The sequence below is a fragment of the Balaenoptera ricei genome, chromosome 2, assembly GCF_028023285.1.
Source record: "Balaenoptera ricei isolate mBalRic1 chromosome 2, mBalRic1.hap2, whole genome shotgun sequence".
NCBI lineage: Eukaryota > Metazoa > Chordata > Mammalia > Artiodactyla > Balaenopteridae > Balaenoptera > Balaenoptera ricei.
Window position 1 is genome coordinate 70928888 of NC_082640.1, and position 16325 is coordinate 70945212.

The 16325-nt window shown below is 41.3% G+C and overlaps 1 protein-coding gene across 1 annotated transcript in view; it reads right to left on the minus strand.

The window, feature by feature from the left end:
- The window catches only part of HACD3 (3-hydroxyacyl-CoA dehydratase 3), a 32293-nt gene extending 20202 nt beyond the window's left edge, over positions 1 to 12091 (minus strand). The window contains exons 1-2 of the mRNA XM_059915501.1: positions 11798 to 12091; positions 1747 to 1789 (exon numbers count right to left, since the gene is read on the minus strand). Of these exons, the coding sequence (XP_059771484.1) occupies positions 1747 to 1789; positions 11798 to 11884 (130 nt within the window). The 5' untranslated portion in view covers positions 11885 to 12091. The remainder of the gene's footprint in view (positions 1 to 1746; positions 1790 to 11797) is intronic.
- Between the last annotated feature and the right edge of the window lie 4234 nt (positions 12092 to 16325).

Below are 16325 nucleotides of genomic sequence, written 5' to 3' on the forward strand. Positions count from 1 at the left end.
AACAGCTAGATAAGCTAAATCCTGGACAAAAGTTTATCTCCTTATGTCTTTCTGGTGAGCAGTTCCAGAGCATTTACTTAATCTTCGAATGCGGCCTCAATGATGCCCAGTACAAATAACAGGCAGGAAAAGGAATACAGAAAGCAAAGCCAAAGGTAACACATAGATATAAATTTAACTTTCACATTTACTTTGGCTCTGAATCCACAGCAGAGAAAAATCAAGTAGGTGTATTATCTTGACTGCGGTTAAGGAAAGCCACAGGGTACACAGAAATGCTGGACTGTCTCAAAGAAAGCTGTAAATTTAACACCTTCCAACCAGGGGTAGATGATGGAGCAGCTGACTTTTCCTTTAGCACATCCCAAATGGAACAAAAAAGAAAAATAACATTTTCTCAGCTCATTCCTGAGGACAAATGGAACTAGGAGGAAAGTCCTCAGGGTGACCATCATGCCATTCCTGTGCCTTGACATGGCTCCTTTCCCCAAAGCAAGCAGGTGCTGTGCCTAGGAGCCAGTGACTGCGGGACGTCCCTGCCCTCTGACTCTCTCACTTGGTTCCCTCCTGCGATTATCTTTCTTCATCTGGTCATATGTGGTATGACTTGCCTAATATGTGCTACAGGTGGCTACCATTCTCTAAGACCATAAATTCCTTAAGGTAGGACAGTCTATAAGCTTCACGTGGCAAGACACACTTTTATCATTTTAACTTCCTTTCAAATGTTTAGCTCCCCCTCAAAATCTGAGCTGCCACCACCACTGCTCTCACCTGGAAAAGTAGATTCAAAAGCCAGGTTGTGTTTCAGGCAAGTATATTAAGGTAGATGGAGTCTCATGTAAAGCAGAAACTCTTCAATCTCCCATAATCCCAGTCACTTACTAACGACATTCCAAGGAACCAGAACAGAGAGAGAGCAGGGAGAATCCCACCCTGTTATCACTGTTACCCTACTGGGTAACAATGAATCCAGACCTACCCTCTTAGGCACAGCAGAAAATTTGCTGGTGAACTGAGGAGGAAGGAGATGGAGGCAGATTCACAGAATCAAAGACTGTCAGAGCTGGAAAGCTTTTAGATGTCATCGAGAGTGCAGTGCTTATTAAACTGGTCTGTAAGTATATCAGGGAGTCACAAAGTCTCACTAAGAAAATTTCTATTTGGGGGGTTTTGTTATAATATTTTTAAAAAGAATCATATTCTGGGTCATCTAGATGGCTACCTTATAATCAAGTACTACCGCAGGAGTTCAGTGTTTGCGACTGTGTTCACAGCTGCAATGGAGCTAAATACCACTTAAAGTGACCATATTTAATCCATAACACGTTTCTTAATCTAGGGTCTATGGCCCTGGAGGATCCTGTGGACGTGTGTTCAGGTGTCCTTGGATCCTCAAGTTTGAGAAACACAGATTATAACCCAATACCCTCATTTTATAGGTCCAGAGAAGTGAATAAGTTGTCCGAGGTGGTCGCAGATTTAGAGCTAGAAGATATAAATCTATTTTCTAGCCCATGATACCTTTTCTCTATATCTACTGCCTCTCCCAGGGGAAAACAGGATATTAAACAAATTACTGACTTTTCTAATCATACGTCGCAAAACATTCTAGCTTATCCCACAAGTATCAGAGTGGTGAGCATCAACAGAAAGTGAATAAAATAAACAGATAAAAATAAAAAGCAACCACCACTATGTCTCTTAACTGTGTAGAGGACTGAGAACATTTGCCAGGATACTGACCTTTGAAATGCAGCACATTTTCAGTGATGCTGATGGCAGGATTCTGTGGAAAGAGACCAAGGATGCAAGAACGGCATTTTAATGAGAAAAATGGAATTAAAACCAGGCGCTTACTTCCCTCCATCCATCTGCCTTGGGCACTCGACCTCCTGCCCTGTGCTTCCCCCAGGGAATATATTTGGTCATTTATCCACATCCCTGTGTAGGGTTTCTCTATGTCTATCTGTACCCATCTGAGATTGCAGGCTCCTGCAAGAAGGACCCTAAACTGCTCTGCTGTGCAGAACAATCAGATACTGAGTCAGTCCATTCTGCTCATGGTAAATGGTACATGGTGCCGTGTGAGGTGCTACAGAGGAATACACAGATCTCTAAGACTCAGTCCCTCAGCTGTGGAGGCAGAGAATCTAGTAGAACAGATGAGTCATTTCCTGTGAGAAGAAACGATATAGTATCAAGTAACATATGCTCAAGACCAAAAGAGTAGTAAAAAGCAGTTAAGTGTTACAGTCATTAAGAATAAAGTGAGCACAGTGGGAATAGAATGGTTGGGGACAGCCTCACCAAGGAGTGAGACCCATGCTGCAACATGAAAAATAAATTAATTCCTACAGGTTAAGGGAAGGGCTGCGGATTACAGGCGGTTGGATGAAAATGAAACATGCAGTGCTTCAGCCTCAGGCTGCACGCTCTTAACCCCTATCCAAACCAAGACTAGAAGAGATGGAAATTCTCCAAATTGTTCATTTATTCCCAGAAGTTGCTACATGCCTTTTAGCAGCATAATTTAAAGTGAAACAACTGAACTCTTTTTTCAGTGGATGAGAAACCGTTTATCTCCTAACTCCCAGTTCAAAATTATAAGCAAGAAGCAGCCTGTTTCCAGTGTCACAGCTAGTTCATTCATTTTTCTCCTGTAGGCTCCACTCTCTGTGTTCCATCATGCATCAAAGGAAACCAACAAGACAGACAGAAGGTGAAGGGGGGGGGTTTATACAAAAAGGCAGTGGGAGCCTAGATGCTCTATTCATAGCCAAGAGCGTTAGGAAAAGGGGGAGCATGAAGGCTGGCTTGGGGGAGCATTTGAGCCAAGCTTTAGGTTAAGAACTTCCCCGGTGAGAGTACAGACTTCAGGCTGAGAAGCTTACCCAAAGGGGCTAACAATCTAGATGATCTTTTCTGTGCCAGGAAGATGGAATTACGGAACCTCATCAAAAAAGGCTACACTTTCAAGGGCATCGTTCCTCTATAAGGGAAACAGGGTTTTGGTGTGAATATTATCATGAAAGCTAGAGTTCTGGGAAGTCTTGGTGGTACACTTCCTACCTAAGTCACTTCTTGCCCCACTCTGTGTTCCCCATATCTTAATTCACTTGGAAGGAAAAAAGGAGTTTGGGGGGCCCAGTTTATTCTCCTCAGACATAGATGTGTGAAACCAAGGTTTAAGCATCTAGCCACAGCACAGGGCCTGGATTTCACTAAGCATTCTATGAGCCAGATTTCAGACGCTAACTCGTACCCAGCAGTACACTGGGCATGTCAGGTTCAGCTTCTCCAAAGGTGGTAGTAGTTAAGGAATACATTTCAGTAAAAAAAAAAAAAAAAAAAAAAGAAAGAAAGAAATAATATCAAGAGATTCCTTGTCCTCTTTGCCCACTTTCCCTCAATGGTAACATTTTACAAAACTATAGTATAATATCACAATCAGGATATTGACATTGATACAGTCAACCTATCTTGTTTGAATTTTCCCAGTTTGATTTGTATTCATTTGCGTGTGTCTGTGTAAGTTCTATACAATTTTATTACATGTATATGTTCGTCTACTCAACATCACAGTCAAGATACTGAACAGTTCCAGATCCCTTATGGTGCCCTTTTATAACCACACCCACCTCCTGCCCCCCTCTCTCAGCCCACAAACTGGTCTTCTTTATTTCTTTTTGACTATCATTATGGAGTTGTGGATTTCCTTTTTAATCCACTCTGCCAAAATCTAATATTATTCTTATTCTTTTTGGTGTGCAAATTGTCACAAATTTGGTCACAAATTGTCACAAATTTGAAATCCCTTCAAACCAGCTCCTGTATTATTCTGATATGACCTTGTAGCCTTTGAGGATGTTGTACTTTCTCTGGCACAGACCCGGAATAATTGGCCATTTCTTCAAGGGGCTTCATAGTTCCTCTACTGCGGAATTGTAATTTAGAAGCCATGATCTGGGCACATTGAGGTATACTCAATGCTCATCTTTAGTGTCTAGCTAGGACTTTAAAAAATCATGTTGTCATACCGAAATGCCCAATTCAAAATTATGGGACTTTCCTGGCAGTCCAGCGGTTAAGACTCCGTGCTTCCAATGCCGGGGATGCAGGTTCAATCCCTGGTCGGGGAACTAAGATCCCACAGGCCGCATGGTGCAGCCAAAAAATAAATTAAAAATTTACATTATAGGGTTTCTCCTTATCTTCTGTTATTTAATATTTGTATCTCCTTATGGTGAATACTTTGGTTCCTAATAACATTAACACATTTACTTCTTTGATCCTAAAGGTTTCAGAATTACATCAATATTTTTACTAACAATAAACCTATAAATAAAGTACAATATTTATTTGCAGTTCTTTTTGTCCTTAGAGTATATCTACTAAAGAACCAGAGTACTGTGTTCAAACGTTACTTGTACTAAGTTATTTATCTGTATGGTTATGTTATCAATTTGATATACAGTTAGGTCCTTTTGATTGTATTTAATTTCAAGATTTTTCATTTTATCCTTTTTTATTGAATTTTAGTTTTGAGTATGTAAAACATTTACATCATTCAAAAGTCAAACTTTACAGACAGGTATCTTCAGAAGTCCTATTTCCAAACCCATCCCCCTCCACTACATTCCCACTCACCACCCGTAGGTAACCACTTCAGTGGCACCTGGTTTATCTTTCCTCTGTGTGTGTATATGTTTGGGAAAATAAATAAATATATTCAGACATTCTTATTTCCCCTTCTTTCTACACAAAAGATAGCACAGAATATACATTCTTAGGCACCTTGCTTTTTTCACCTAAATCAATCCTTACCAGTTCATAGAGATCTCACTCATTCTTTTTGGGTGTATATGACAGTACCTATTCTCTTTAATCCCCTTTTTGGATCCAAATTCTACTTATACTTAAAAACACAGCTCAAGGTCCACATCCTTGGCCATAGTGATCTCTCTATTCTCTGAACTCCAAGACCACTGATTTCTTTGCTCATCCCTTCCCTCCACCAAGAAAAACTTCTTTAAAAGTTATCTACAATCATCTGTTCTTCCCTACCACAAATACTCTGAAATCTACTCTGATCTAGCCTCCATCCTCACCACTCCACTGAATCTGTTATTACCAAGATCATCAATAACCTCCACATTGCCAAATCCAATAGACACACAATCTCGTCTTATTCAACCTCTAAGCAGCACTGGACACAGCGGACCACACCCCACTGAAATATCCCTCTTTCCTGGCTTCGAGGACACTACAGGACACTGCATTGGATTTTATGCCTCACAGGCTACTCCTTCTCAACCTCCTCTGCTGGTGCTTTCTGCTCGGCTCAACTTCTAAATGTTTAAGTGTCTCAGGACGCAGTCCTGGGCTGCTTCTTATCTCTATCAGTTTTTGTGGTTTTTTTTGTTTTTATTTAGGCTGCACTGGGTCTTAGTTGCGGCATGCAGGCTCTTCATTGTGGCATGTGGACTCTTTGTTGCAGCATGCAGACTTCTTAGCTGCAGCATGCATGCGGGATCCAGTTCCCTGACCAGGGATCGAACCCAGGCCCCCTGCATTGGGAGCGCAGAGTCTAACCCACTGGACTGCCAGGGAAGTCCCTCTCTTATCAGTTTTTAATATCTATCAGTTTTCTGACATAAATCGGCATCTTGGGCCAAACTGAACCCACAATATTTTATATGGCCTACAGAGAATATTTTTTATTTATTAATTTTTAATTTTAATTCACCACAAAGTACTTTGCACCTTGGAATTTTGCAGTAGCTTGTTCCCTCTCCCTATAATATTCAGTCCCCATAATTTTGCACGGCTTCTTAACATTTACATATCTGCTCAAATGTCACCTCCTCCAAGAGACCTTCCCTGACTACCCAATCTGAAATAGTTCTCGTGATTCCTTCTCATATTTTTTTTCTTGCTTTACTTTCTTCATAACATTCATGGTTATCTGAAACTATCTGATGAATTTATCTGCTTCTATTGCCAGTCTTCCTGCGCCGCCACCGCCACTCAGTATATAAACTTCATGAGAGCAGGGACCTTGTCTGCCTTGCTCATGCCCAAGTCCCAGAGTCTAGGAGACTACTAAGCACACAGCAAGCATTTATATATTTATTGAATAAGTATAAAACTATGAGGTTTTTTCATTTTAAAAACTCTGGATTTTCAGCTTCTTCTTCAAAAATTAGAAGAATTAGATGCCAACCTCAGATCTGCATTCTTGAATGACAATAGCTACCCCCTTAATATGAACCCTATCCTCTCCAATTAGCCACTTTCCTCACCCAGCTCATTTCACTAACATTCATTGAACACTCACTATAGGCCAATTATTTTTCAAAGTGTTCCACATTACTATCTCACACACATACAAAAACCCTATAAAATAGGCACTATTCATATAACAATTTTACATACAAGGAAACAGAGGCTTACAGAGATTATGTAACTAGTTTAGATTACAAAATCAGCAAGTGGCAAAACCAAGGCAAACAGCCCCAGGCTCCTAATCATGACATGTTTTGGGCATGATTTGGTAATCTCTGATCCATACTCTCTTCCTGGTGATCTCATCCTGCCTCAGGGGTTTAAATACTAAAACTTATTAATTGACAACTCCAAAATGAAATTAATATCTCATTAATTCTAAAATGGACATTTTTCTCAAATTTAATATCTCTAAAATCAGGATACTTATTAAAATTGACAGCAGCACCTTACACTTGCTTTGGCAAAGTAGCAACCATGACATGGTTGTCACTGTCTAGCATATGGGAGCTTGGCTGTTATTCCAGATGGCATGACTACACAGCTGTAACTCAATATTTCAGCCAATAAACCACTTAAAAGCCATTTAAGGAAGTGGTATGAATCCTGGTTTGTGTCGCAAGAATGTGCCAGCATCAAAACTTATAAATAGGTATGGATGGCTTGAAAAAAAAATGAGATAACAGTAGAGCGTTCTTTCAGAAATGCTGCATTTAGTGCTCTTAATGGCACAGAGGATGATACTATATGGAAAAACATGGACCGTGACATCTGAGTAGAAATGTGATTCAGAAGAGTGGATTCTGTGACTTCCCTGGTGGTCCAGTGGGTAAGACTCTGAGCTCCCAACGAAGGGGACCCAGGTTCGATCCCTGGCCGGGGAACTAGATCCCACATGCATGCCACAACTAAGAAGTCCACATGCCGCAACTAAAGATCCTGCATGCCGCAACGAAGATCCTGCATGCCACAACTAAGACCTGGCGCAGCCAAAATAAACATTAAAAAAAAAAAAAAGTGGATTCTGAAATATGAAGATGGTTTAGGAACACCTCCACCAATTTTTTTGCTTATATTTTCATATTTATGTGTACAAGAGTGAGATTATATAGATAAAATGACAGATTTTATGATTTTTTCTAATTTATTTATTTATTTTTGGCTGCGTTGGGTCTTCATTGCTGCGCGCAGGCTTTCTCTAATTGCAGCAAGCAGGGGCTACTCTTCATTGCAGTGCACGGGCTTCTCATTGAGGTGGCTTCTCTTGTTGCAGAGCACGGGCTCTAGGCGCGCGGGCTTCAGTAGTTGTGGTGCACGGGCTTAGTTGCTCCATGGCATGTGAGATCTTCCCGGCCCAGGGCTCAACCCCATGTCCCCTGCATTGGCAGGCGGATTCTTAACCACTGCACCACCAGGGAAGCTCAACCACTATTCTAGAATTGGAGTTTATCATTCCCACTGTATTTCTTTACTCATATACAACATGTTGGGTATTCATTACAATACAAACTTTTATTTTACATGTTACATAAATGGTTTCATATATATAATATGAATACATATAATTCTTCAACTTGCTTTTTATTTGATATATTTCTAAACTTTATCCACAGATACAGCTGGTTCTGTTTCATTTATTTTAGCTGTTGTACAGTGTGCTGTTGTATAAATATACCACAGTTTATCCATTCTCCTGTTGATAAGTACTGAGGTTGTTTTCAATTTTTTTTTGCCGTAATGAACATACTGTCTCCTTGGGCATATAAGGAAGAGCTCAGTGATATGTGCCACAAATATCTGCCTCAAGCTTGTCTTAAATCTGCCATCTTTTTTTTTAGGGTTTATGTTTTTGTGTCTTGTTTAACACATTCTTCCCTGTTCCAGTATCATAAAGACAGTCTCCTGCATTTTCTTTTAGTAGTTTTGCTTTATGCATTTAGTTCATTAGCCCACCTGAAATTGACTTTTGTGCACGGCATAAGGCAAGATCTTACTTTATCTTTTTGCCATTTAGATTACCAATTGTCCCAATACAATCTCCTGAATGGTTCATCCTTTCGCCTATTAATTTGTAAAGCCACCACTGTTGTTCAATACGTTTTCATATATGGATAAATCTGCTAACAGCCTCTATTCTGTTCTATTCCTCTTTGTGCTTCTCTCTCTCATCTAAGGTTTAGTATCAAAACAATAATCCCTTACACTTGAATAGCACACTAGAATTCACAAAGCACTTTCAAATCCATTATCCAATTTAAGCCTCAAAACAATCCTGTGAATTAGGTGTTATTATTCACATTTATTTGCATGAAAAGACTCAGGCTCATAAAGGTTAAGTGAATAATCCACGGACACCAGATATTAAGTGGAAGAGCAAGGACCCAATCTCATGCCTTCAGTTACCACTCTTTCCACCAGACTCTCTATTAGGTAAGGTCAAGAACAGTATCTTTCAAACAGCTCCCAAACAGAGCTATGCACACTGCCCTCATATAACTGAAACAAACAAAAACCTTGATAAATGAACAAATGCTTTAACAACTATGATTGTTGGCACAATCTGTCCTTCATGCTTATCCTGAAAACAAACTCTATTCTGAAAGTAACCCTGCCCTAGCCCCACTGTCTGCAGCTCCAAAGACAGAGGAGAGATGTGAAAACCTGATGGTTCTCTGTGTCTCAGAAAGGGAAAGGAGCAGGGCTCATGCCCCCAGACTGGAATTCAACATCCAAACTCACTTACACATATGCTACGAAGAGCAGGGGGCGATAGAGAGCTATCCAACAGCCCAGCACCTAGCTTAAGGTGAGACAAAAGTAGGTGCTCCACAAAGGGTTTTCATTAAACAAGTAAACGAATTGCTTCATCCCAAGCCAGAATCACCAGTTTCACAAGCCCTGCAGAGAACAATTAATTGGGAAATTTTTAAAAAGGAGCAGCCCCTGACATTCAGAAGCTGGCCTGGCACTCACAGCTAGAACACGTTATTCTGCTATTGGACATAATCTCACAGAATACCTTGATAAAATGAGACAAAGGCCATTTCATAATTTTGTGTAAGCACAGATAAAAACATGGCCACAATGCCACCCACAAAATATCAGACACCCTTCTTCTCTTGGCCAAAATAAGTGACTGCCACTTCTCTACCAATTAGTTTTATTCTTGTTCTGGTCTCTCTTCCCTATATTTAAGACTTATTCAGATACCCAACCACAGAACTGCCCGCTTTCTGACAGCATCTAATCTAAAGCGAATCCTTGCTTCCTTAGTCTGTCTCCCAATCACCAAAGTCCAAATTCTATAATCAATTTTGAGCAAACCCATGGAGTATGCTCGCCCTTGCTGATATGAGCAATAAACACAACTTGTTTAACTAGAGGTGTGTTCCTGGAGCTCTTTGGCTGTAGGGCATTGACACATACAACAAGTTGGACAATCTGAAAGTCTATGCCGTTCTCCTTCTGGGAAGCTCTCCCAGTCTCAGTTTGACAAGAATACTTCATCTTATTTCTGGAAGTCACCTCTAACTAACGAAAAGAGAGGTAACAAATTCCTTTAACACCAGGGACCTGGTTCAGTATTCAACTCCGACTCTACAAATAAACATACTCATGCACAAAACTTTTTGTTAGTATATAATATGCTTCCTCCTAGATAGAATGCCATTGGAAAGCTGAGTCTGACTCATTTTTGTAAATCTGTAGTATTTCACACATGGTAGGGGGTTTCTTTTATGAATGGTATTAACATGTTACATTAAAACTAATGGTAGTTGAAATGGATGCCTCAGAATTGCAGATGGGAAATCCAAGAAAAACCAAAAACTCAATTGGGGAAAAAGATTTATTTTTTCCCAAAGAATAAAAAAAGGATTTCTCTCTCCAAAAGAAAATTCCATTTTTCCCTCCACCGTTACACTTCTTTAACTATAATATATTCCAAACACATACCTTTATGTTTTAAAATATACCAAATATGATTAACACATGTGTTCATGTTTCTTAACTAAAAGGTTTAGATCTTTCAGGAAAAATTTAAGTATGATGCATTCTTTCATTTGCCCAACTAGTTTCCATTTTTTTCCACCAACACCACCCCACTTCACCTAAAAACATCTTTTCTGTTTGTAGCTTCAAAAGTATCCCAGAATATTCCATCCTTATTACAACTAGAGAGGGCCTGAGTTTATTTAATTGGTCTACACAATGTTTAACTGAATACTTAAGAGAGATTGCCATGACACAAGTTCTGTACTTTTCTTATTGACTGATGTTAGAATCCTCTCTAGAAGGACACTTTGATCCCCATCTACAAAGATTTTGTTTGTTTTTTCCTTTTTTTATTAAAACACCCTGGAGCAGAGTAGAGGGACACAGCAAAGAACATTTATACATCCTCTGACGCAAAAGTATAATTCAGCCTGGTTTAACACATTAAATGACACAGCCTATTTAAAGGCATTCTGGTCAGTATTGTCTTAAGTTTCAATGGGAAAACAGGTTTATATTCCAGAAGAAAAGATTAAATTCAACAAATTCAAGTCCACACTCAATGAGCACCTACACCTTGCAAGACAGTATACCAGATGGGCTGACAGATCCGAACATAAACACCTGACTCTGAGGCAGAGAGTGTTAAGGGGAGTGAAGGAGGTTACAAAGTGCCGTAGATGTCAAGGAGAGTAGGGAGTAAGAATGTAGAAAGAACATTCCAAACTGAAAACTCCAGTTCCTCAAAAACGGGAATCCTGGATGGTTTGGACCGAGACAAAGGGGTACACAGGTCCTGAGAGCTCCACCATTTAGGAGGCCTCAGCCTGTTCTTATGAGAGCCAATGAGATCAAGCATAAATACTCAATGTAACTTAATTTTGTAGTTCTCTATGCAACTCAGCAAACCTGAGCTCACATCCTTAAGAACGGGGGTGGGGGGCGGAGGAATCACTTCTTCGGGGTCTTATGGACTTTAGAACTAAAATTAACAAGAATTATTTCCATCACTTAATGGTTGGGAGGTGGGTGTGACCCCTCCAAGGCAGCGGCGGGCCTCGTGAAGGTCCGAGGGGACCCGCTGGACCTCTCAGGCCAGCGCTAGACGTCCAGCCACGGCCCGGCAAGCCACTATCACACTGCACCCCCGACCAAACGACATCCCACGCCTCGAAGAGCTTCGGCAAACACGAACTCCGACGGCCAGGCCTCCAGGGCCAGGCTCGGGCTCCACCAGGCCGCAGACTGCGAACAAAGAGGAGGCCCGGGGCAGCCTCCGAGGCCCGCGCGGGGCTCACGCAGCACCCGAGGTACCTGAAGCCTTCAGGGGGTCGCGCCCAGGGTCTGCCTCCATGTGGGCCAGCTTTTGCTCGGGCCTGGATGCCGAGAGCGCACCGCGTCCTGGATCCCGTTGGCGCGCTACTGGCTCTCCGGTACACACCCGGACAAAGGGGACTGGGGTCCCAGCGGTTCCCAGGAGCCGAGACCCGCGCACGTCCCGCCGCCCTGCCTTTACCTGCACGTCACTCAGCTCCACGCGCAGATACAGCTCGCGGTGCCGCTGAGCCCAGTAGACGTGCGGCGTCAGCACCTGATTCTCCATGACCACACTGCCCAGGGCGCGGGGAGACTAGGCTCACTGCCTCAGGCAGGTTGTGCAAGGCTGGAGCTGGCCGAACACAGGCCGCAACACCACCTCGCTCCGGAGTGCCGGCAGCCCGCAGCCTCTACACGACCCACGCTCGCGGGCCGCGCCTGCGCAGTGGCGAGCAGGGGAAGCAGCGGCGCGGGCTCCGGGCTTCGGGCTTCTAGGCGAGCCGGGTGGGGGCGGGGTGGGGCGGGGCGGGGCGGAGGCGGGAGGGGGCGGGCCCAGGAGCGTGTGACGCCCTTGCTTGCTGCTGCCGCCTCCGGAGTCGACAGGTGCTCTGCAGTTACCTCTCTTCTTCTAGAGGACGGTTAAAAATAAGCGTAAAAATTAAAAAACGCTGGAGACTGATAAGGAAATGATCAGCATGGAGAACGGGCTTGGATTGGTGTATCTGGAAGGTTCCTCCCATTTGTCATTCATTAATTCAACATTTACTGAGCGCCTACTGTGTGCCCGGGCTTCAAAGCTAAGCACCGGAGCTTCAGGAGTAAGACACAGCACCTGCCGTCCTGGAACCCTTAGTCTATTAAAAGACACAAGCAATTACAGACATAATAAGGATGATAATGGTTATAGGGAAAGCGGTGTGGGAGAGGATGGAAGAGTGTTCTAAGAGGGGAGAGTAAGCGTAAAGGCCAGAGATTTCCAGCGCTATCCCATAGAACTTCATACGATGATGGAAATACTCCATTCTGCGCTGTCCATAACAGTAGCCACTAGCCATATGGGGCTTCTGAGTAAGTGAAATGTGGCTAAAGAAACTGAGAAACTGAATTTTTTTTTCATTTACTTCTAATTAATTTAAATAGTCACAAATTAATAGCTATTCTATGGGACAGCATAAGAGACTTGTATCTCTTGAAAAAGGAAACCCAAACTATAGACAACACTAATTTATGTCTAATTTAAACTATCTCGTCTATATCCACTTTCATCCCCAAGTCTGCTTGCAGTGAAGAATTTAATAGGAAGCAACATTACTATGAAAACCAGAAATCTGGGACAAAAATGAACCTTATTATTCAGTTCTGTTAGCACCCATTTATTTAGCAAAGTTCTGAGCCCAGGGATCCAGATATGAAATGATGCCAGTTCTCAGAAAATATTTAGCTCAGGGGGTAGGTCATATAAAATATAGAGGGTTTTAATATGGGGAATATACTGAGCTCAGAAAGAGGCAGGAAGGTAGGAGCTAAGGGTTGTAGGAACCAGTGGCAGACATTTGAGAGCAAATCCTTGAGAGCTGGACAGTGAAATGGAGGAGGAATTTGATAGAGGAAGAAGCAGAGGTAGGGCAGTGGATGCACAGGGCGGGAGACCAAAGACAAAGAGATATGAAATGTTCTGCATACTGGGGGTTAAGGGCATGGAAGGGAGAGGTTGCCCTGGGTCTGGTAAGACAGATAGGGAATGGATTAGGAAAGTTTTTGTTTCATTGAGGTGTTTGTACTATATCCCACAGAAACATAAGAGTCAAGGAAGTTTGTTACAGGAGATCAGCAAAATCAAATATGTGCCGGGCAAAACAACCTCTCAGTGAGGAGAAACTAGTAGTAGACAAACCAGTTGGAGGTGATGCAATCTGCCTGTTATGAGATAATGAAAACGGTAACCCTGATAGTCTTGAATTTTAAAAATAATAATTTTTTGAAATGATAAAATTATTTTTATTGCATTGCTTTTACTACAATGTAGATGCTATATAGGGCACTTTAAAAAAAATTGAAGTATAACTTATGTATAGGAACCAGGCAAATTTTAAATGTTCCACTTAAGCTGAAGTTTTGCATGTTTATACCTGTGTAATTAATTACTATCTAGATCAAGATCCGGAACATTTCCAGCATCCTACAGGTTCTCTCATGTCAGTGTACCTTTGCCTCCCATCTCCTACACCCCAATAATTACTATCCTGACTTCAATCACCATAGAGTAGTTTTTGTCTATTCTTGAATTTCATGTAAATGGAATCTACCAGTATGTACACTTTGTGTCTGGTTTCTTTCATTCAACATAATGTATTTGAGATTTATCTATACTGTGTGAATCACCAGTTCATTCTTTTTTGGGTTTTGTTTGTTTTATTTCACTGTATGAATGTATCACAAATTATCCATTCTCCTGATGGTGGACATTGTTTTCAGTTTTTAGCTAGGAACATTTATGTACTTGTCTTTTGGTGGATATATGTACTTAATTCTCTTGGGTAAATACCTAGGAATGGAATTTCTAGGTCATAGAATATGTATGTTGAGCTTTTGTAGATACCGTTAGGCAGTTTTACAAACGGTTTTGATCAATTTACACTCCCACAAGCAATGTTTAAAAGTTCTAGTTGCTCCATTTCCGTGGTATTTTCAGTCTTTTAAATTTTAGTCATCCTGGTGGCTGTATAATAAAGAAAAATAATTTCAGTTTAGCATATTTGAGCCCTGAGATTTATCAACTGACCTCTATCCAAGGCGAATTGAGTCCACGTCTATTGGTAAGCAAGGAGACTGAATGACATTTTGCCTCATATGCTCCATAAGAAAAGTCCAATGGAAGGGGGTTTATCCAGCCTGGTTCAACCACCACTAACCTACTGGATGACTTCTCTGGGCCTGAGTTTCTATATCCATCAAATAAGAGAGTTAGACTCACTCCCCTCCAATGTTCTTATCAGCTATTCCTAAATTTTCCTGTGAGAAGGACAGCTATTGTGGACCTCTTTCTCCATGAAGAATCCAGTAAAAAAAAAAAAAAAAAAAAAAAGATATTGAAATTGAGAAGGGAAAGAGTAGCATCCAGGTAAACTATAAAGCTAAAAGATGGCAGAGGGGCTAAAAAGGCAGAGCACAAGTAGCCCTGCCAAGCTGAAACAGGTAGGGCTGATGGTTTTATGATAATGCTAGTCAAATTAAAATGCAAATGAAGCACTGTCTTTGTGTTCTCCCTTCCAGATGCAGCCTTTCCAGCCTCGTGTGGCCCAGGGTCACCTCTCCCTTCTCTGGCCATCAGAAGCATTTGCTGAGTGTTTCCTCTGGATGAAGCACATGCTCAGTGCAGAAGTCTGTACTCCTGCCTTTGGCAAGTGATCATACACATTCTCCTTGTTCACCTTTTTACAGAATCTTTTATTCCTGGAAGAAGTTTTGGAAAATGAGCTGTAGAATTTGGCTGTTTTTTGCCTCACCCAGGATCACCCAGCCAGATATCCTTAACCGAAATCAGGTTACTCTATCTAGATGGCACAAAGCTGAGAGTGGAGAGAGACTGACAGATCAGCCCAGGCATCTATGGGGAATTCGGGCAGCCAGCTCATGTCCCTGTAACCTCCTAACTATGCCAGGAGAGTGGTGAGCATTGCAGCCAGTCATTGCCAGAAAAATCTTCCCCTCAGCCTGTCAATACACAGTTCAGAAGAATGTACAGAGATGGCCCTTTCCTTGAGTGCGGGGAGTAGCCCTTCCACCCTATCCAGTTTGACCTACCTGATAATTCTTGGCTTTCTGGGCTGCCTACCTGGTTGCCAGGTACAGACAGTTGGTATGCTACCACTTATGTAAAAATAGTGGAGTAGTGGGAGGAATAATACATTTGTACATAAGCATTTGTTCATGTATCATAAAATATTACTGGACAGTATATGCAAGAAACCAATAACATCAGTTTCTTGTGGGGAAGGAAACTGGGTGACTGGAAGATCAGCATAGCAGAATATTTTTTACTATATACCCTTTTATTCAAAAACTTAAATTTGAAAAAGAAAATTAGCTGAAAAGCTCTTTTTTGTTATGGCAGCTTGGTTTATACTATGCCTCCAAAAGGTATAAAATATGGAGGAAGTGGAAAAACAAACTCTAGCCCATCATACCCTGTAATCAACTGCTATTAGTGTGTACATTACATGCTTGTGATCTGTTTCCTCAACTAGATTATAAATCTCCTTGGAACACAGATTGCTTCCTTTTGGTATCCTATAGCATCGAGTACAATGTTTCAGAAAGTAGATGCTTAAAGTAGGCATGTTGATGATAATGCCCAGTGCTAGAAAAGTTTTAGTGAAATTGGCACATTCATGCTGAATGTAACTAAGGGCAATATGAATTTGTGGAATCATTTTGGAATGCAGTTTTGCAATATGTAACAAGATAAATGGAGATGTTTATGCTGATTGGCCTTGTAATTCCCCTTTGGGGATTTTATTCTAAGAAAAGAATTTCAAGGAAGGAAGATGTATATATGAAGATGTTCATGATGTTACATGTTGAAACATTGGGACTTACTCAGGAATGACCAAATGTACTGTGGTATAACAACTCAATGGAAAACTATACAGCTGTGCAAAATGATGAATAGGAAACTAGCAATATTGAAAATGTTTATGATAAGAAATACAAAAATTTTGATTACA